Source organism: Agelaius tricolor, unplaced genomic scaffold, assembly GCF_023055355.1.
Source record: "Agelaius tricolor isolate 1412-34295 unplaced genomic scaffold, bAgeTri1.0.p SCAF_16, whole genome shotgun sequence".
Classification (NCBI taxonomy): Eukaryota; Metazoa; Chordata; class Aves; order Passeriformes; family Icteridae; genus Agelaius; species Agelaius tricolor.
In genome coordinates this window covers 17,122,807-17,142,809 of record NW_027269276.1, presented here as the reverse complement: position 1 = coordinate 17,142,809, position 20,003 = coordinate 17,122,807, and the positions used below count along the sequence as shown (strand labels likewise).

The following is a 20,003-nucleotide window of genomic DNA, read 5'->3' as shown; positions in this document are numbered from 1 at the left end:
AGATGCCTCCCTGAAAGGCTGGGTTTGACCTATTGATTCCAGTTTTTCAGGGATAGAAATCTACTCCCCATTTTTAGTAAAGCCCTGAACTGATCCAAAGCTTGGCACCACCTTTCTGCCTTTACACAGGAGAAAGACCAGAATCAGCTCCCTTTGGGATTAAAAACTTCCCCCAATGCCACTGGAGTCACAGCCCTCTCATTTCCCACAGGAGAAACACCAATCCAACATACCAACTCACATTTTTAGGGATGATAGAGGGACATAGGGTGCTTTCCCCCCCCCGCCAAAAAAAAATTCCCAGTGGAATAAGATCGGAAAGATACTTAAAAGATGCTCATGTAAGTATTTCTTGAGTTAGAAATATGGTGTGGTTTCCATCCCAGCACACAGCTGCATCCCAAACAGGCACAAACAGGCAGGAATTGCTGCTCCATTTGCTTCACCTTCCCACTGGCTAAAGCTGAATGCAGCAAAAGGCACCTCCTGCAATCCTGAAAACTCCTTAACCTGGATATAGAAATCTATTGCTTGATAAAGAAAAAAAACCCTGATATTAAAAAAGGCAGCAAATGCAGAGTTAGTCTGAAAGCCAGGAGTGTCCTGCAGTTCCCTGTCCTTTTTCCCCAGTCCTTTGAGATTTTCCAGGAGGCCCCATGGTAGAGATTGATTTAAAATCTCAATTTGTGAGTGGCTCTGCTGGTGGATTTCTTTTTTTTTTTTTAATCAGTAGGAACACTCAGGAATTCACTCCATGAGTTTACATTCAAGGAATTTGGGTGTGTGGGTGCACCCAGGATAGGTCCCATCGAGGTGGGTGCTGCTGAAGGCTCCAGAACCTTTCTGAAGCAGCAGGAAGGATCCATTCCCAGTGGGGCAATGAGCTGGAAAAGAGGATTTCACCCCATGGGATAAGGCTGGGCAGGATCCCCTGAGAGGAACCTTTATTTCTGTTTGGATGGAGGTGGAGGTGGAGCACATCCCACCCCACCCTACCCTCCAGCATCCCCCTCCCCACCACAAGCTGCATCTCTCCAAGACATGCATGGCGAGCATCCATGTGGGAAGGCGCTGATGGGGCTGGGAAGAGCCCCACAAAGCCCATCTGTGCCCCCCAGGAGAGGAACCATCCTCCAGAGGAGCAGCACAGCGAGGGGCTGAGCCTGCCATCCCCTGCAGCAGCTCACAGAGAGCTCCTCTCGGGCAATCGCTGCCGGATCTGGAAGGCCTCGCACTTCTTGTACTTCATGGTCAGTCCGTACTGCGGAGTGATGTCCACCTGCTCCCCGGGCCTCAGGCTGAAGTGCAGCTGCTGCAGCAGCGTGGTGAGGAAGAGGAAGATCTCCCAGCGGCCGATGGTCTCGCCGAGGCAGCGGCGCCGGCCCAGCCCGAAGGACAGAACCTTCTCGCTCTCGGCGCGGTTCAGCTCCGTCCCTGCCGCGCTCAGGAACCGCTCGGGCCTGAAGGCTGAGGGCTCCTTCCACAGCGCCCTGCGACACACAGGCGACACTCGCTCACAGGGTTGGAATATATGTTATAATATATTATTATATATAATATAATATTATATATTATATTATATATATTATACTATGTAATATATTATATAGTATAATATATATAACATTATATATAACATTATATATAACATTATATATAACATTATATATAACATTATATATAACATTATATATAACATTATATATAACATTATATATAACATTATATATAACATTATATATAACATTATATATAACATTATATATAATTATGTTATATATATGTTATTATATATATTTTATATATATGTAATTATGTTATATATATATGTTATATATATTATGTTATATATAACATTATATATAACATTATATATTATTATATAGTATAATCTATTATGTATAACATTATATATAACATTATATATAACATTATAATAGAATGATATGTATTTAAAATAAAATAAAAATAAAATAAATAAAATTTTAAAATAAAATTTTAAAATTCAATAAAATAAAACAATAAAATAAAAGTAAAATAAATTTTAAAAATAAAATAATAAAAAATATAATATTGATTCCAGTTTTTCAGGCGTAGAAAGCTACTCCTGATTTTTGGTGAAGCCCTGAACTGATCCAAAGCTTGGCACCACCTTTCTGCCTTTACACGGGAGAAAAGACCAGAATCAGCTTCCTTTGGGATTAAAGACTTAAAGAAAAAATAATTTTAAAAATAAACTAAAATAAAATGTAATATATTATAATTAAATGTAACATAAAATAATAAAATATAATATATAAAATATGAGATATTATATATAATATATTGTTCCAGATTGCAAAGCAAGAGGTATTCTATTTGCCATCTGTATGGCAGTTGTCTTTTGTTCAGTGGGCAGTTTTCCTTACCTCTTCTACAACCACTCCTCCCTGGGGAGGGTACATCTGCTGATAAGGGGCTATTGAATGTCCCTGCATGGCTGATAAGAGCTACAGCATCCCATTGGGAGATGTGAGCCCAGAGGGAGGAGCCAAGCATTCCCACCCAGATATAATCTGGAGATTCTGGAACACCAGCACGGCTTCTGCACTGGATTTCCCAGAGGAACAGCAGCTGCCTCTTGCCCTGGATCTTCAGAGGAAGAGACTGCACCTTTCTACAGGATCCCTGCTCCAGCAGAACCACACCTGACCCTCCAGGAGGGCTGAGCCACAATTCCAATGGGACTGCTGCCAACACCCTGACCCACAGGGTGTCAGGTGTTGTTCTAGTGTACTGCATTGTTTATTTTATCTTTTTTTTTCTTCCCTAGTAAAGAACTGTTATTGCTGCTCCCATATTTTTTACCTGAGAGCCCCTTAATTTAAAATTTATAACAATATGGAGGGGTGGGGAGGGTTTACATTCTCCATTTCAGGGAAGGCTCCTGCCTTCCTTAGCAGACTCCTGTCTTTCCAAACCAGGACATAGATATAAAATATATATAATATATTATAAAATAATTTGTGCTAAAGGAAATTAAAACCCACAGTATTTTGTGTACTAAAGCCAGTGTCAGGCAACAAGCAGTAACAGGCTAAGTGATAAGGATGAGAATTTCAACACCTGGAGGACACTGTCTCCAGAGATGTGTATTTCAAGGGATTTTTTCATCTGACAAGACCCCAGCAGGAGGCATTTGATAGGCATCATCAATAAGATAATATTCTTATTATCCAGAATTATCCAGACACCAGAAGTTTATCTCAGAAGATTTCCACCTGACAGGATTTTGGCAATTATCCACCAGTTCTGGGAAACATGGTGGCAAGAAAGAAAAAACTACAATAATGTGCTAAAATATGCTAAAGAATGGCCCCTTCCAGAGCCCAAAAGACTGTATAAAACAAACCCCTTAGAAATGACATTTGGAGACCCACGGGGACTTTGGTGCAATAGAAGCCAAATCCTGGGTTCCTCAGCCCTGATTGCCTGGCTCAGAGTCAAATTGCTTGTAGCTTTTTCCAAATATATACTTTGATTAGTTAATAAATTTTCTTAATTATTAAATTGAAATATTCATTTTTAACAGGGTCACATAACAGCTTGTCCAGTGCCACCCCCTGCCATGGCAGGGACAACTTCCACCATCCCAGGGTGCTCCAAGCCATGTCCAGCTATAGGAATGTGCCCTCTGTTGACAGAGTGACCAAACTATCCTTTGTCTCCTTAAAAAGGAAAAAAAGACCAGAAGTTTCTTTCCTCAATTAGCAAAGAAGACACCTCATAGGCCTGGGGGACTTCACCTCAAACTTCAGGATAGCAAAATGGACAGGAGCTAAAGAGTCCCTCCTAAGCACTTTACTAGAAAAAGAAGAGAACAAAGAAACCAATGGCTTTTGTGAGGTGTTTTACCAGGGGCAAGAACCTCTTGCACCTGACTTGGTCCTTCTCTGTAAAGAGTTTTGTTATTTTTGCCTTTTATTAAAACTTTTCTGCTTCCAACACTACCACAGAAGCCATCCTGCTGCTTTTATGCCTTCTAAGGTAGCTGAGCTATCTTGGGTGTGATATAGATCTCCAAGAGTTTGTGAGACCTGGCTTGTAGAGACCTTATATCATCCAGCCTGGCCTTGGACACTGCCAGGGATCCAGGAGCAGCCACAGCTTCTCCTTCAGGCCCTGCTAGGGGCTCTGAGGTATCCCAGATCCCAGCTCCAGAGCAGAAGGTTCCAGCCCTTGGGCACTGTGATGGTTCTGACCCCCTGCAGTGGGGTCAGTGACCAAAACCCCTCCTTGCAGAGAGGAGCTTTGCAGCACTGCCTCACTGCACCACCCAAAAGCACCCTTGGCAAGCTCTGGCCCTGATCTACAGCACCAACTCGTGTCAGACTCCATCAGCTCAGCCCATTGAAACCCCTGTTCCAGGCTCAGGCTGTGTTTGCCCAGGCAGACACCAGAGATGGATTTAATTCCATCCATTTAATCCCAGCAGCCAGAGAACCTGCAGCTTCAGCACTGGGATCAGCCAGCAGCCCTTCAAACAGGGAAAATGGGGACCAGAGGGTTCCCTGTGCTGAATATTCTCAGCAGAACTTCCCAGCTGGCCCCAGGGCAGCTGCTGGGAGGTGCCAGGTGGGATTTAACAGTGTCTCAGCTGGGAATTTCTGCTGGGATATGTGGAATCCTCTCCGCCCTAAGGACAGCATTCCCATCCCACACTCAGGCAGGAGCAGGAGGGATATTGGAAGGTTTCTGGCCTCTTGGGGTGTTTGGATACAAACATCTTGAGCTTTGATCCAAAACACCCCACCTGGGAACCCCCTCCTGTATCAATCCTTAGCTCACTCCCTGCTGGAATGTCTCTGCTGGGAAGCAGTGGAGGGGCAGGATGGAGCTCTGCTTCCCAGTCCCCCCATCATTCCTAAAGCTGATTATCAGCAACCACAACACGAGCCCGTGGACTTTAGCAGGGTCACATCACCACATTTTTCTCCCTTAAAAAGAGGAGTCAGCAATTCCCATTGAGCACATCCAGAGCTCAGATCACAGGATCTGCTTGGCAGCGGGATTTTCTGATTCCTGACTACCCAGCAGCCTGAGCAGCACATAAATTATGTAATCCCTCATGCTGGGGAGCTGCTGAACTGGGGGCCAAGTCAAGCTGGACCAGCTCCATACCCAACAGAGCCAAGGCTGGGCTCACCATCAAACCCACACCATTTTTGGTCCAATCTGCCCTTTTGTACACAATCCAGTCGTTTCTTGGAATGAGGATCAGAGTGATCTGAATGCCAAGAGCAGCCACAGCAGCCTGGATGAGCAGGAGGGGTTTGGGATACTCACTCATCATGGTTCACTTGCCACTGGTTGATGAACACGCAGGTGTCCTTGGGGATGTAGTAGCCGTTCAGCACTGTTGCTTTTGTTGTGCTGAAGGGAACAGAGGAGTTAGAGGAGATCCACAGCTCCTGACAAGCCAAAGCCCAGCGAGTCCTGCAGGGGTTTCATCTTCAAAGCCCTACTTGTGCCCTTAGGACTGGCTAGGAAATACCCCAGATTGTATTCAGGAGGTTTAAGAGTCTTGGCTTCACTTTCCTCCACCAGAAAAATTCCAGTTTCACTTCACAGCTCATTCCAGATCAGTTGTGATGGCTCCTCCCAAGGCAGGAAAGAAAATATAAACCCAGGTGTGCTCTGCCAGCAAAGGTTTGTGGAGAGAAACCACCCTCAAAACAAAGGATCCAGCCCCAGAAGGGCAACAAGCTGGAATATTTCCCCCTCACAGGGATCAAAACCCCAAAGAAGGTGTTGGCCGCTCCAGCCCATACCTGTGTGGGATGGTGAAGGGCAGGAAGGAGGAATGCCTGAACATCTCCAGGATGAAGGCTTCCGTGTAGGGCAGCGTGCCCCGGTCCGACAGCCGCGGCCGCCTCTCGCGCCCGATGGTGCGGTCTGGGGAGGGGGCAGGACAGGGTCAGCACCAGGGCTGAGCACAGAGAGCCCCAGAGGCATGTGGGGCATGGACTCACCCAGCTCTTCATGGATCTTCTTCTGGATGTTGGGGTACAAGGCAACATACATGAGGCTCCAGGATAGGGCTGTGGCCACAGTGTCAAAGCCTGGATGGGTGTGGGGGAGGCATTTAGAGACCACAAGAGGACAGTGAGTGGGTGCTTCAGATGCCACCGCTCTGGATGTTTGCTCCCTCAAAAAGTGTTCAGGAAGGCACCCAATAGCAGCTCCACACACCCAAAGGTGGCCAACATGTCCACCCAGCAGCTCCATGTCCCCACCCAGCCTCATCCCAAAAGATCCAATGGCGCCCTGAGAAATGTTCCCACCTGCCCCAAAGAGGTCGTTGACGATGTGGATGATCTTCTCATTGGAGAGCTGGACACCAGTGTCCTCCCCAGTGCTGTTCTCCTGGCAGTGCCCGATCAGCGAGTCCGTGATGTCCCGGATGTGCTCCTGGGGAAGAACCCACAGAATCACAGAATGACCAGGTTGGAAGAGACCTTCAAGACCATCAATCCAACCCAGCCCCAACACCTCAACTAAATCCTGGCCCCCAGTGCCACACTCAGGCTTTGTTAAACACACCCAGGGATGGAGACTCCACCACCTCCCTGGGCAGCCATTCCAGATCTTTATCACCTTTTTTGTAAAAAACTGTTTCCTAATATCCAACCTAAATTTCCTTTGGTGCAGCTTGAGGCTGTGTCCTCTGGTTCTGTCAGTGCTGCCTGGAGAAGTGGCTCAGGGACACCATGGACACACTGGGATGGGGAAACCTGCCTCAAATGGCTTGGGGAAGGGAATCACTGCAGCTCAGAGGCCTCCAGGGGGCTTTGCTGGGTGAGAAAGGGAGATCTGGATGCTGAGAATTTCAGACTTTCTGTGCTGACAGACAGACTCCGAGGAGAGCACTGCATTTGACCTGAGGCTGTGGAGAAGGCTTCCAAAACTCATTGATAGCACTGGGATTATGAGTGTGTAGTTGATGAGGAGTGTGTAATGTCACAGGGCAGAAAACTGGGGTTTTAGAATATACTAAAAAATATAGAGCAAGATGGAGGTTTTAGGGTGGAGGCTGGCTGTTCTTCTTTACCTTCTTCTTCATGGGTTTGGGGTGGTATTTTGTAATTGGTAATTTTGTAATTAGGTGTCATTTCTTAATTGGACAGTTGAGCCTTAAAAGACCTTGTAACAAGAGATTGTTAATAATTTTGCGCCGTGTTAATGAAAGACTGCAGAACCCACTGCTGTGAGACTGTAACATAGATAATAAACAATAAACATCGGAGCCTGAAGGTGAACTGTCACCTCAAGTACCTTCAATCCCAACCTCGACAGAGGCAGAAAAAGGAAGCCAAAAACCAGCAGCAGGGGACACTTGCAGGCATCTCCACCCACATCCAAGAGCATGTGAGCCCTTACCTTATCAAAGGTGCTGTAATGCTCCTGCACAATTTTCTGCACGAAGGCGTTGAAGCGCCGGTTGATGTCCTTGAAGACCTCCATGGTGCGGCTGGGCAGGTAGCGGAGCAGGGGGATGAAGTCGGCGGGGTGGCCGCTCCCGGCCACCTCCCCAAACTCATTGCCCAGGTTCACCAGGCTGAGCAGCTCCTGGTCCTCGTGCTCGTAGCGCTTGCCAAAGCACATGGCGCAGATGACGTTGGCCACCGACACCACCAGGTACTGGTTGAGGTCAAACCTCTTCTCCTCCTCCATCAGCTGCAGGAACTTGGTGACCAGGTACTCGGCCTCCTTGGAGACGTGCTCCTCCAGCAGGCAGCTGCAGGACGAGGTGGGGCTGGGGGCGACGGAGAAGCTCTTCAGGGCGCTCTGGGCCAGCTTCCTGCGCGCTTTCCACACCTCCCCGGAGTCGGGGCTGAATGCCAGGCTCTGCCCGTTGGAGATGTAGTGGAAGCTGTAGAGGTCGGGGCGTCCCATGAAGTCCTCTCCTTGCTTGACCAGGGCTTGGCGGATGGTGTCCAGCCCGCTGAGCACCAGCACGGGCCGTGTCCCGATGCGCACCTCCATCACGTCCCCGTAGCGCCGGCTCAGCCGCGTCAGCGCCAGGTGCGTGTCCGTGCGCAGCTCCAGCACGTTCCCCAGCACGGGGTAGCCCCGCGGGCCCGGCGGCCGCCGCAGCCCCGCGGGCACGGCCGCCCGCAGCCGCTGCAGCAGCAGCAGCAGCACCAGGCACAGCGCGGCGGCCGCCAGCAGCGCCTCGCTGCCCGACACCGCCACGGGGCTCCCCGGCGGCCACATGGCAGCGCTCGGTGTCACCGCCGGCACGGACAGCCCTAAAGGAGGGAGCGCAGTGAGGGGAGAGCCGCGAGCAGCGAGGGGCTGAGCGCTGCGGCTGTTCCTGACACTGGGACAGGCAGCGACAGCCCCACACCAGCTCAGGGCATGGAGCTGCCCCTGCAGCACACGCTGGAGATCTGTGAAGGCTCCAAACACACCCACCCATGCCTTAAGGGCGTCCTCAACCCATCAGAGACTTTGCAGCACCACTTTCCCTGCAGCAGACCCTTAGACTGGCACACAGAACCCTCAGGTGCAGAATCCTCAGGGTTAGCAGCCGGGGCTGGTCTCTGGGCTGAGACACCTGCAGGTGCTCCTGACAGGGACAAGGACAGGGACAGGGAGCGACAGCCCCAAAGCAGCTCAGGGGATGGAGCTGCCCCTGTAGCACTGCGGGTTTCCAGCGGCACAGCCTGGTGTCTGTGAAGGCTCCAAACACACCCGCCCATCCCTTAAGGGGAACCTCAACCCATCAGAGACTTTGTGGCACCCCTTTCCACACAGAAAGCCCAAACCCCCACTGGCACGGCCATGGCTCCTGCCCAGGGAAGCCAGTCTTGTAAAACAAGGCATGGAAAACTGCAGCTCAGCAAATGCCAGGGAAGCAGGAGCAGAGGAACAGCAGCTCCTCTGTGAAGGTGGTTCCAGGACCACCAAACCCATCAGGAGTCACAGCCAGGAGGATGGACCTGCTGGCCACAATATTGGGGGGCTTGGGGATGCCACAGGGCTGCCCTGTGAGAACACACAGCTCACTGGGGGAGCAGGAGCAGCACCAAATATGACCTTTCTGGTCCTATATCCACATTCAACCCCTCCCAAAACACACAAGCTGACCCCAACTCATCAGAGACTTTGTGGCATGCCTTTCCCCGCAGCAGACCCTCAGGAATAAACCAAAGATGGGTTAGGAACTGGGACTGGTCTCTAGGCTGAGACACCTGGAGCTCGGACAGGACAGGAGCAGAGCTGGGCTTCACTTCTGATCCACAGTTGCCACACTTTAGGAAACTCTTCATTCTAAAAAGCAGGGTTTTGCTAGCCAGGAGTGGAAGGAATAGGTCCCCCAACTTTTTGTCTACGTGCCAGGGAAGCAAAGGTGCTCTCCTAACCACGGGATCTTTCTTTCCTCCTCAAAGTTTTTTCCAGAGCACTTGGCTAGAGGAGAGCTGATCCTGATTTGAGTCACCGAGCCAGCATTTACCAGCCCGTGGAGCACAGCAATGCCAGGGATCGTCCCTGATCGATGCATGTATGACAAAATAACCCTGCCTGCAGCGGGGGCCAGCGGGATGGGTGCATCCCGCTCCCAGCTCAGTCACAAACCATGGAATCACAGAGTCCCTGAAGTTTGAAGGGACTCCTAAGCATCACCGACCCCAACTCCCAGCTCCTCATGGGAAGAAATCCATCGGAAAACCCCGAGAAGGGCGGGGAGGAGGTTGGCTGTTAAATCCCCCTCTTCCCTCGGGTTTGGCAGGGGTCCACAGCCACCCACGGGACACCTGTGGAGGGGATTCCAGGGGGCTCTGGGGACCTCGCAGAGCAGCGGGTGCAGCCCAGCCGGGACCCCTTCCCAGCCCTCGGCAGCAGCAAGACCCGCGAGGGGAGCGTTACCCCCAGGACCCCCCAAAATCACCTTCCAGCAGGTGGGGGGGGAGGATGCTACTGGGGTCGGAAAGGTAGGACAGCCCACAGCGGGGCTGTCCATCACCCAGGGGTGCTGGAAAAGCCCCCCTAGCCCCCGTCCGTGGCGGTCCGGGCTCTCCAGTACTCACCTGGGCGGGAACGGTGCGGAGCGGCAGGAAGGGCCCGATCCCGCGGCTGGTGCCCGCTGCCCGCGGCTCCTGCTTTATATGCATCGCCCCGCGCGCTGATTGGCCAGGCCGCCTCCGGTCACGTGACCCCCAACTCCCCAAGAACTCCCCGGACCCCCCCACACCCCCCCATCCCTGGTCCCCCCCCCCCCCCCCCTTCCCCGGGGCTCCCCCCACTTGTGGGGTGAGGGACCCTCGCTCCCCGCGCGTCCCTTGCGAGGAGGCTGCGAGGCGGGCGGGGGAGGCTCAGGGAAGGGAGGGGGGGTCCCGATAAGTCGTGGCGTGGGGTGCGGGGGTGGGGGGGGTGTCGGTGCCGCCCGTGGGTTCCAGCCCGGGGCGGGCATCGCGTGCGAAGAGGGCGGGATGTTTGGGCAAACCCGCACCGCCCCGGTCACTCCAGTCACGCTACCGGCAGGATCTTAAAGGCGCCGGTCCCGCGCCCCGCTGCTCCCCAGGACCCCCCCGGGGGTCGGCCCGGCTGCCCTGCTCGCCCCCAGACCCAGAGGGCTCCGTCCAGCCACGGCCGCGCCCCCCGCCCCGGTGCCCGCAGCCGCGGCACATCCGCGGTGTCCGGAGCCGCGGGGACAGCGGCAGCGTGGGAAAACCGCTCCGGGCGGCGCCGTGCGGGCCGGGAGGGGGGGGGACTGGCGGATTCGGGCCCCGCGGGGCTCCGCGAACACGCGGGGATGAGCGTGGACCGCTCGCCGCGGGGTTCAGGCATCGCGCACCTCCGCGGGGGCCGTGCCCGTCCCGCCGCCGCTGTGCCCGGTACAGCAGAGCCGCGGCCACCGGCTCCGTGCCTGTCCCCGCACCTCGCGCTGCGGGACCGCCCCACAGCTCCGCAGGGACCCCGCGGGGACGTGGGCGGCGGGGCAGCCCCGGGGGTCACGGCCCTGGCTGCCCCGGCCCAGTTAAAGATTGTCCAGGTTCGCGTGAGAAGCGGCCGTGCCCTGTGTCACCTCTGTCCCCTGGGGACAGGGCGGCCCGAGGGGCGAGGTGGGGCTGCCATGGGGCACAGGGTGCAGCCGGAGGGAGGCGGGCACGGATGGTGCAGCCGGAGCGGATGGTCGGGGTCCGAAGGGGGGTTCGGGCAGAGTTTGGAGCCCCCAGCCCCGCTCCCCACGGGGTGACAGGCCAGGTCCTGCCCTGCGGCGAGGACAAGGGAGACGAGCCCGCTCCCAAAATCTGTCCCCTCCGCTCTCATCCTTGTTCCCAGCCCAGCCGCCACGAGGTGGGAGATAGGCCAGGGGGTCCCGCCCCGCCGGGGGGTCCCAGAGGTGGCATTAGGGACATCGCGTGCGAAGGGGCTCCGGCCAGACCCGGGAGGGCCGTCCTGGTCACTCGCAGTCACGCTACGGGTGGGTGGGGGGGGAAATGGTTTTTAAAGGACCAGGGCGGTGGCCTCCCGTCCAGGAGCCTGGCCCGGGGTCAGGGCGGCGCCGGAGCAGCTCAGGATCAGCTCCCCCCACGGCTGGCTGCGGGCTGGGGAGCTTGCGGGGAGTCCCCAACCCTGGGGACAATCGTCGGTGTCAACAGCGGTGCCCTCTGCCGCAGGATGCTGCACCACCTGCGAGGGGACGGCACTGCCCCTGCCATTTGTGTCCTCGAGAGGACATGGTCATCCCAGCCCTTTCCAGCCACGAGGAGAGGGAGAGAGGGGAGTGCCACCTGAAATGTCCCCTCTTGGCGCCAGGCGACACCGAGCTGTGCGGGGCTGCTGGCCACAAACGTCACAAATGTGCCCCAAGGCTGGGGACACTCGTCAGGGCGTCCATAAAGCCCGGCCGGAGATGGCTCTGGCACCTCGTACAACACCGGGCACAACGCTCTGTGTGTCTGTCCGAGTGTCCCCGCACACCTGTGCAGGTGTGTCCCCGCACGGAGCCGCATCCGTGTGCGGGGACAGGCTCGGGGCTGCCAACCCCTTCGTGTCCCTCGGGCGTGGGCACGTGCTGGTGCCATGCATGCCGTGCCACACGTGCCTGCGGGCACCGTCACCCTGCCGCTCCCGCCTGTCCCCGCACGCACAGCCCGGGCCCGCGGGGTGGCGACCCGCGGAGGGGACAGCGACACCCAGCAGGGACAGGGGGCTGGCAGCGTCCCCGCGGCTGCCCCAGGCAGCTCCGGGGATCCGCGGGCTCAGCGAGGGGCGGCGGCGGGTGCTGAGGGTGTTTTGAGGATGGTTTTGGGATGGTTTTGGGGTGTGAGGCTGCCTGGCACCAACTCTTAGCACTGTTCTCATCAGGAGGCACCCTGCCCTCGCACTGCTTGGCAGCCACGGGGGAGGGCTGGGACAGGCTGGAAGAGGGTCCTGGGGAACCTGTCCGGGACCCTCCCCAGCTTTTCCAGAGCTTTGGGATGCGATGGATGAGGAGTGGGTGGGTTCAGCATCAGCACAAGGTCTGAAATGCTGCTGGGGAGGGCGGGGGGTCACTCAGCCCCCCCCCAGCCCCAACCCCACCCCATGCAATGGGTCCGAGTAGATCCATAGGGATGGAGGATCCAGCCTGCTGGACGAGCCCGGCTCCTGCAGCCTCCCTCCCCAAAAGCGTTCCCAAGGGTCCTGCCGGGGCCGGGAGGGCTGCGGCATTCCCGGGAATTATCAGCAGGAATATTAGCAGCCGGAGTTTTGTAATTGTTCTTGCCAAACATTAATGAACGGCGTCATTGCTATTAACGAGCCCGATTAGACCAGATGTTGAAAGCCTTTATTAAATATTAGCTCAGCTTTTACCTGGGCCAAATTCCCCTTGGAATTTTCGAAGATTGAAGGAAACTTCGGGCCAAACTCCCAAGATCTGGCTCATTCCTGCTCATCCCAGCTGCACTTCCCAAACTCCCCTGAATTTTGCCCTGCCTGGAGGAGCAGCCCCGCTGGCTCGAGCATTTCCCTGTCGGGTGTCGCCCAATGTTTTGTGGGATGAACTGCCCCAGCCTTGCCCCGCTCTGCCCCTTCACCTCTCCTATCTGCCGGGCTCACCTCCTCCCCTCTGCCCCGCCACTCCTCCTCCTCCTCCTCGCTGCCTGTTTGCCCCGAGGAGCCGGGGGAAGCGAGCCAGCCGCCTTCTCACGCAAACCTGGCCAATCGTTAACCTGAGCCTGGCTCTGCCCCTGGCCCGGAGGATCCTGCTGCCACCATTCCCGGGGCAGGGCACCTGCTGGATCATTCCCCAGGGATGGATGGGGAGGGCTGTGGGTGCCTTGTCACAAACGTGTCCCCTCGCTCACAGCCTGCAGCTCCCAGCACCTCCAGAGTGGCCATGGAGGTGACAGCCCTCTCTGGCTGCTGGGAACAGCCTGGCCAGCTCAGGAAAGCTTTTTTGGGGAAATGCTGGCACCCACATTCCATAGGCAAGACAGGCTGACAACGGGTCCTACATCCTCCCCAAGGCAGGGCTTAGGGACCCCCTTCTTCCTCCCCAGGGCAGGCTCCAGGGCCTGGCCCGGGAGGAGAAGTCACCCTTCATGGCCCAGAGCCTGTTGGGGGGGAGAAAGGCTCTTCCCTGGCTTCTTGGGCAGGCTCCAGGCAGGGTCAGCCCCATTTGTTAATGGGTAGCTACTGCCAAGGGCTTTTGCAGCTGGAGGAGGGAGATAAATACCCAGTGATGCAGTGAGGGCAGAGTTTAGACAGCTGTGGACTCCCAGGTGGCAGGAGGAGAAGGACCAGGCAGAGGAGAAGGAGGTGACAGGAGAAGAAGGTTGAGGAGACAGAGGAGGATTCTCCCCTGCTCCTGGTGCCAATCCCTGCTGGGAGCCTTGGGCAGTAAAACCAGCCAGGTAGGAGACAACTTGTTTTGGGAGGGTTTGAACATGGATATAGGACCAGGAAGGTCACATTTAGGTGCTCCTGCTCCCCCAGTGAGCTGTGTGTTCTCACAGGGCAGCCCTGTGGCATCCCCAAGCCCCCCAATATTGTGGCCAGCAGGTCCATCCTCCTGGCTGTGACTCCTGATGGGTTTGGTGGTCCTGGAACCACCTTCACAGAGGAGCTGCTGTTCCTCTGCTCCTGCTTCCCTGGCATTTGCTGAGCTGCAGTTTTCCATGCCTTGTTTTACAAGACTGGCTTCCCTGGGCAGGAGCCATGGCTGTGCCAGTGGGGGTTTGGGCTTTCTGTGTGGAAAGGGGTGCCACAAAGTCTCTGATGGGTTGAGGACCCCGTTAAGGGATGGGTGGGTGTGTTTGGAGCCTTCACAGATCTCCAGCCTGTGCTGCTGGAAACCCTCAGTGCTGCAGGGGCAGCTCCATCCCCTGAGCTGCTTTGGGGCTGTCGCTCCCTGTCCCTGTCCTTGTCCCTGTCAGGAGCACCTGCAGGTGTCTCAGCCCAGAGACCAGCCCCGGCTCCTAACCCTGAGATTCTGCACCTGAGGGTTCTGTGTGCCAGTCTAAGGGTCTGCTGCAGGGAAAGGGGTGCTGCAAAGTCTCTGATGGGTTGAGGACGCCCTTAAGGCATGGGTGGGTGTGTTTGGAGCCTTCACAGATCTCCAGCCTGTACTGCAGGGGCAGCTCCATCCCCTGAACTGGTGTGGGGCTGTCGCTGCCTGTCCCAGTGTCAGGAACAGCCGCAGCGCTCAGCCCCTCGCTGCTCGCGGCTCTCCCCTCACTGCGCTCCCTCCTTTAGGGCTGTCCGTGCCGGCGGTGACACCGAGCGCTGCCATGTGGCCGCCGGGGAGCCCCGTGGCGGTGTCGGGCAGCGAGGCGCTGCTGGCGGCCGCCGCGCTGTGCCTGGTGCTGCTGCTGCTGCTGCAGCGGCTGCGGGCGGCCGTGCCCGCGGGGCTGCGGCGGCCGCCGGGCCCGCGGGGCTACCCCGTGCTGGGGAACGTGCTGGAGCTGCGCACGGACACGCACCTGGCGCTGACGCGGCTGAGCCGGCGCTACGGGGACGTGATGGAGGTGCGCATCGGGACACGGCCCGTGCTGGTGCTCAGCGGGCTGGACACCATCCGCCAAGCCCTGGTCAAGCAAGGAGAGGACTTCATGGGACGCCCCGACCTCTACAGCTTTCGTTTTGTCACGGATGGGCAGAGCCTGACGTTCAGCCCCGACTCCGGGGAGGTGTGGAAAGCACGCAGGAGGCTGGCCCAGAGCGCCCTGAAGAGCTTCTCCGTCGCCCCCAGCCCCACCTCGTCCTGCAGCTGCCTGCTGGAGGAGCACGTCTCCAAGGAGGCCGAGTACCTGGTCACCAAGTTCCTGCAGCTGATGGAGGAGGAGAAGAGGTTTGAGCCCTACCGGTACCTGGTGGTGTCGGTGGCCAACGTCATCTGCGCCATGTGCTTTGGCAAGCGCTACGAGCACGAGGACCAGGAGCTGCTCAGGCTGGTGAATTCCACGGAGGAGTTCACTGCTGTCACTGCTGCTGGCAACCCCGCCGACTTCATCCCCCTGCTCCGCTACCTGCCCAGCCGCAGCATGAAGCTCTTCATCGATTTCAACAGGTACTTCCTCAGCTTCCTGCAGAAGAGGGTCAAGGAGCACTACGAGACCTACGATGAGGTGAGAGCTGGCAGGGCCTTCCCCTGCTCTCCTCCCCTCTCTATCAGCGAGGTGTTTGTGTTCTGGCAGGCATTGTCTCTCCCCAGTCCTCCTCCTCACGGAATCATAGAGTATTGTAGAATCATGGAATATCCTGAGCTGGCCCACATGTGGGTCATCCAATCCAGATCCTGCCCTTGCACACACACCCCAACATCCCTGAGAGTGTTGTCCAAACTCTCCTGGAGCTCTTGCAGCCTTGGGGCCATGCCTGTTCCCTGGGGAGCCTGGGCAGAGCCCCACCACCCTCTGGTGGGGTGATGGGATAAACAGAAACTGTCAGGACTTCTGTTTTATCTGCTTCATTTTGTAGCAGTCATTGCCTGTTTTGCTTCCTGGTGTCCTTGTACCTTTTCCTGATGTCCCACCCAAACCTCCCCAGACTCAGCTTCATGAGCCTCTCAGCATCTCCTCCATTCCCTGTGTGATGTGGCCAGTCTGGTGGTTGAACATCTGCTCAGTGCTTGGGTTCCTTGGAGAACCCTCTCCTTGTTTCCACAGGGACCACAGGAGCTGAGGGATGGTGCTCCCCAGAGCTCATGTGCCCCCAGGCTCCCCCAGCCCTCTGTGGGGCTGCCCAGGAGCACCCACCCCTCTGCAGTCCTGCTCCATGACCTTGCCTCCTCTTCCTCTCAGAACAACATCCGGGACATCACGGACTCCCTCATTGAGCAGTGCCTGGACAAAAAACTGGGAACAAACACGGCCACACAGATCCCCAAGGAGAAGATCGTCAACCTTGTGAATGACCTCTTTGGAGCAGGTATCCTCCCAGCTTTCCTCAGCTCTGGCAGATGCTCTCAGGTCTTCTCCAGCCCCTCCTGTCTGAGCCTTCCTTGTCCAACAGCAGGCAGCTGGTTTGGGTCTAAGCACTCGCCCTCCTGCTCACTGGACCTTCCAGGGATACCTCTAGAGACCAGTCTGGGATATCAGCTCTGGAAAAGTGAAGGGCATGGGTTATATAGCTCAGCTGAACCTCACAATCTAGAGTGGTTTTTCCAGCTTGAGGGACATGTCTGTGGGCTGATTCACCTTTCTGTGGAAATTCCCCCAATTCTGGAGAAGCTGTACAAACCTGACAACCCAGGAGTGGGACAGGCTGAGAGAACAGGATATTTTATCAAAGTTTGTTATGGCAGAACAAAGCCCCAAGCCCTGCTGTGTGTCCAGGATGTCCCTGGCCTCCTCAGCCAGCCCAGACTGCCCTGTGTGATGGTCAGCCCTCAGGCCAGGGTGGTTGCTTCTCGGGTTTTGTGTTGCTGGAATGGCTCCTGAGGTATTAAAAGTCTCTTTTTCCCAGCCCCGAGCTCTTGGAGAAGTCAGGATTCCTCGGCTCTGCTTTTCAAGGTTGATTATTTTCTCTTATCTGTTCCATTCTTTCTCTGACCTGCTGAGATCTGTCCAGCAGGTTGGGCTGTGGCACAGTCCCTGCCTGTGGGGTGGTGTTGGCTTTTTATACTAAAACCTACCTGTGCTTTATTTACAATAATTTTCCAATACCCATCACCTATGTTAGACAGTCTGTCTCTATCCTAAACCAACCCGAAAGTGTCACCATCCCAGCAGAAGATGGAGGACAAGAAGAAGAAGAAGAAGGACAGGACATGCCCAGATTCCTCCATCTTGCTTCTTGAACCCCCATTCTAAAACTCCAAAATTCTACTTTTTCACCCTGTGACAAACTAACTACCATTCATTGTGGCTTGCAAATCTTCACACAAAGTTGGTAATTGTTTCCATGGGCTAAAATCAAAGGCACAGGTGTCTTTGACTCTGTGCCAAGGTCTCTGAGCCCCCTGCCAGGGTCTCAAGCCATCTAGGGCAGGCAGAGGGATGTCCTGGGTTCTGGCAGGTGCTGTGCTGAGCTCACCCACACCCCATCCTCTTTGCCCAGGCTTCGACACCGTAACCACAGCCCTGTCCTGGAGCCTCATGTACCTTGTGACAAACCCCAAGATCCAGAAGAAGATCCATGAAGAGCTGGGTGAGTCCATGCCCCACGTCCCTCTGGGGCTCTCTGTGCTCAGCCCTGGTGCTGACCCTGTCCTGCCCCCTCCCCAGACCGCACCATCGGGCGCGAGAGGCGGCCGCGGCTGTCGGACCGGGGCACGCTGCCCTACACGGAAGCCTTCATCCTGGAGATGTTCAGGCATTCCTCCTTCCTGCCCTTCACCATCCCACACAGGTATGGGCTGGAGCGGCCAACACCTTCTTTGGGGTTTTGATCCCTGTGAGGGGGAAATATTCCAGCTTGTTGCCCTTCTGGGGCTGGATCCTTTGTTTTGAGGGTGGTTTCTCTCCACAAACCTTTGCTGGCAGAGCACACCTGGGTTTATATTTTCTTTCCTGCCTTGGGAGGAGCCATCACAACTGATCTGGAATGAGCTGTGAAGTGAAACTGGAATTTTTCTGGTGGAGGAAAGTGAAGCCAAGACTCTTAAACCTCCCAAATACAATCTGGGGTATTTCCTAGCCAGTCCTAAGGGCACAAGTAGGGCTTTGAAGATGAAACCCCTGCAGGACTCGCTGAGCTTTAGCTTGTCAGGAGCTGTGGGTCTCCTCTAACTTCTCTTTCCACCCACGTTCCCATCAGCACAACAAAAGCAACAGTGCTGAATGGTGGTGGGCTGGCAGAGCTGCTCCAGGGATGAGGTGGCCTCGAGGCACCATGTTACACCTCGTGGAGGACACAACTATTCTCACAAAACCACCCCTTTGGGTCACACACTTCAGGAGCAGCCTGACAGTCCCCTGAGGATGCAGAAGAACCTGTTCTCCATCTTTTCTCTCCCCAGCACCACCAAGGACACAGTGTTGAACGGCTACTTCATCCCAAAGGATCGCTGCATGTTTGTCAACCAGTGGCAAGTGAACCACGACGAGTGAGTACCGTGAGGCACAAACCCTCCTGTGCTGGCAAACAGGTCCCTTCTTGTGCTGAAACACAGCAAGGTCTGTTCCTGCAGTGACAATCAGGACCCCTCCCATGGTGGCAAACCATCAGGGATGTTCTTCCCAACAGTTCCCACCTGTCTTGGTTTGGAAAGACAGGAGTCTGCTAAGGAAGGCAGGAGCCTCCCCTGAAATGGAAAATGTAAACCCTCCCCACCCCTCCATATTGTTATAAATTTTAAATTAAGGGGCTCTCAGGTAAAAATATGGGAGCAGGAAATAACAGTTCTTTAATAGGGAAGGAAAAAAAAGGACAAAATAAACAATGCAGTAAACTAGAACAACACTGACAGAGTCAGAACCCAGCCTGACACCCTGTGGGTCAGGGTGTTGGCAGCAGTCCCATTGGAATTGTGGCTGCAGAGCCCTCCTGCAGTGTCAGGGGTGGTTCTGCTGGAGCAAGGGGGATCTGTAGAGAAGGATGTATTCTTCCTCTGAAGATCCAGTGGAAGGAGAGGCAGCTGCTGTTCCTCTGGGGAATCCAGTGGAGAAAGCCGTGCTGGTGTCTCAAAAACCTCTGGATTATATCTGGGTAGGAATGCTTGGCTCCTCCCTCTGGGCTCACATCTCCCAATGGGATGCTGTAGTTCTTATCAGCCATGCAGGGACATTCAATAGCTGTTATCAACAGATGTCCCCTCCCCAGGGAGGTGTGAATGTGGTCACTCAAAGAGAGAGATAAGGCAAACTGCCCACTTGACAAAGACAATCTGCCATACAGATGGTAATAGAAAACATCTTGCCTTGCAATCTGGAACACCACCTTCCAGTGTCCCCCCAGACACCCATGCCCAGGAGAAACCATCTCAACACCCAATGTTCTCCCTTCCAGGAAGCTTTGGAAGGACCCAGAGACCTTCAACCCCGAGCGTTTCCTCAGCGCGGATGGGACCAAAGTGAACAAGGAGGACGGGGAGAAGGTGCTGGTGTTTGGCCTGGGGAAGAGGAGGTGCATTGGGGAGAACATTGCCCGCTGGCAGGTGTTCCTCTTCCTGGCCACGCTGCTGCAGCAGCTGGAGTTCAGCATCTGCGAGGGCGGCAGCGTGGACATGACCCCACTCTACGGACTGTCCCTGAAGCACAAGAGGTGTGAGCACTTCCAGGTCAGGCAGCGCTTCCCCACCAAGGGCAGGAGCTGAGCAGTGGGAGGAGACATCTCCAGGGTGTCCTGCCAGCAGAGCTGGGTCTGGCATGACTCTATGAGGTGATGGGATAAACTGAAACCATTGGGACTTCTGCTTTATCTGCTTTGTTTTGTAGCAATTGCTGCCTGTCTTGTTTCCTGGTGTTTCTAGTGTTGGATATTCCATTAAATGTTGGCTATTCCACCACACCCAGTCTTGTACCGTATCCTTTGGGAGTCACCCTCTGATGCAGAACAGCCAACCCATGGCATAACCCCACAGCCCC

At 55.2% G+C, this 20,003-nt stretch overlaps 2 protein-coding genes across 2 annotated transcripts; one reads left to right on the top strand and one right to left on the bottom strand.

The window, feature by feature from the left end:
* Nucleotides 1-1,183: 1,183 nt before the first annotated feature.
* Nucleotides 1,184-10,157, bottom strand: LOC139597087 (cytochrome P450 1A4-like). Its single transcript, XM_071442068.1, has 7 exons — nucleotides 10,074-10,157; nucleotides 7,420-8,412; nucleotides 6,324-6,450; nucleotides 6,012-6,101; nucleotides 5,811-5,934; nucleotides 5,326-5,412; nucleotides 1,184-1,490 (listed from the first exon to the last, which is right to left on the bottom strand). The coding sequence occupies exons 1-7, from the start codon at nucleotides 10,155-10,157 to the stop codon at nucleotides 1,184-1,186; spliced, it is 1,812 nt and encodes a 603-aa protein (XP_071298169.1).
* Nucleotides 10,158-14,560: 4,403 nt separating this feature from the next.
* On the top strand, nucleotides 14,561-19,732 carry LOC139597086 (cytochrome P450 1A5-like). The gene is made up of 7 exons (XM_071442067.1): nucleotides 14,561-14,564; nucleotides 14,731-15,602; nucleotides 16,278-16,404; nucleotides 17,536-17,625; nucleotides 17,703-17,826; nucleotides 18,437-18,523; nucleotides 19,426-19,732. Exons 1-7 carry the CDS (start codon nucleotides 14,561-14,563, stop codon nucleotides 19,730-19,732), a joined length of 1,611 nt encoding a protein of 536 aa, XP_071298168.1.
* The last annotated feature ends 271 nt before the right edge of the window (nucleotides 19,733-20,003 follow it).

Bases quoted from the DNA above. Each gene is read 5' to 3' on its own strand.
- LOC139597087 (XM_071442068.1), bottom strand. From the start codon at position 10,157: ATGCATATAAAGCAGGAGCCGCGGGCAGCGGGCACCAGCCGCGGGATC. The intron at 6,102-6,323 runs GTGGGAACATTT...ACACCCATCCAG, and splicing joins CAACGACCTCTTTGGGGCAG to GCTTTGACACTGTGGCCACA. The intron at 5,935-6,011 runs GTGAGTCCATGC...CCCCCTCCCCAG, and splicing joins GAAGATCCATGAAGAGCTGG to ACCGCACCATCGGGCGCGAG.
- LOC139597086 (XM_071442067.1), top strand. The intron at 15,603-16,277 runs GTGAGAGCTGGC...TCTTCCTCTCAG, and splicing joins ACTACGAGACCTACGATGAG to AACAACATCCGGGACATCAC. The intron at 17,626-17,702 runs GTGAGTCCATGC...CCCCCTCCCCAG, and splicing joins GAAGATCCATGAAGAGCTGG to ACCGCACCATCGGGCGCGAG.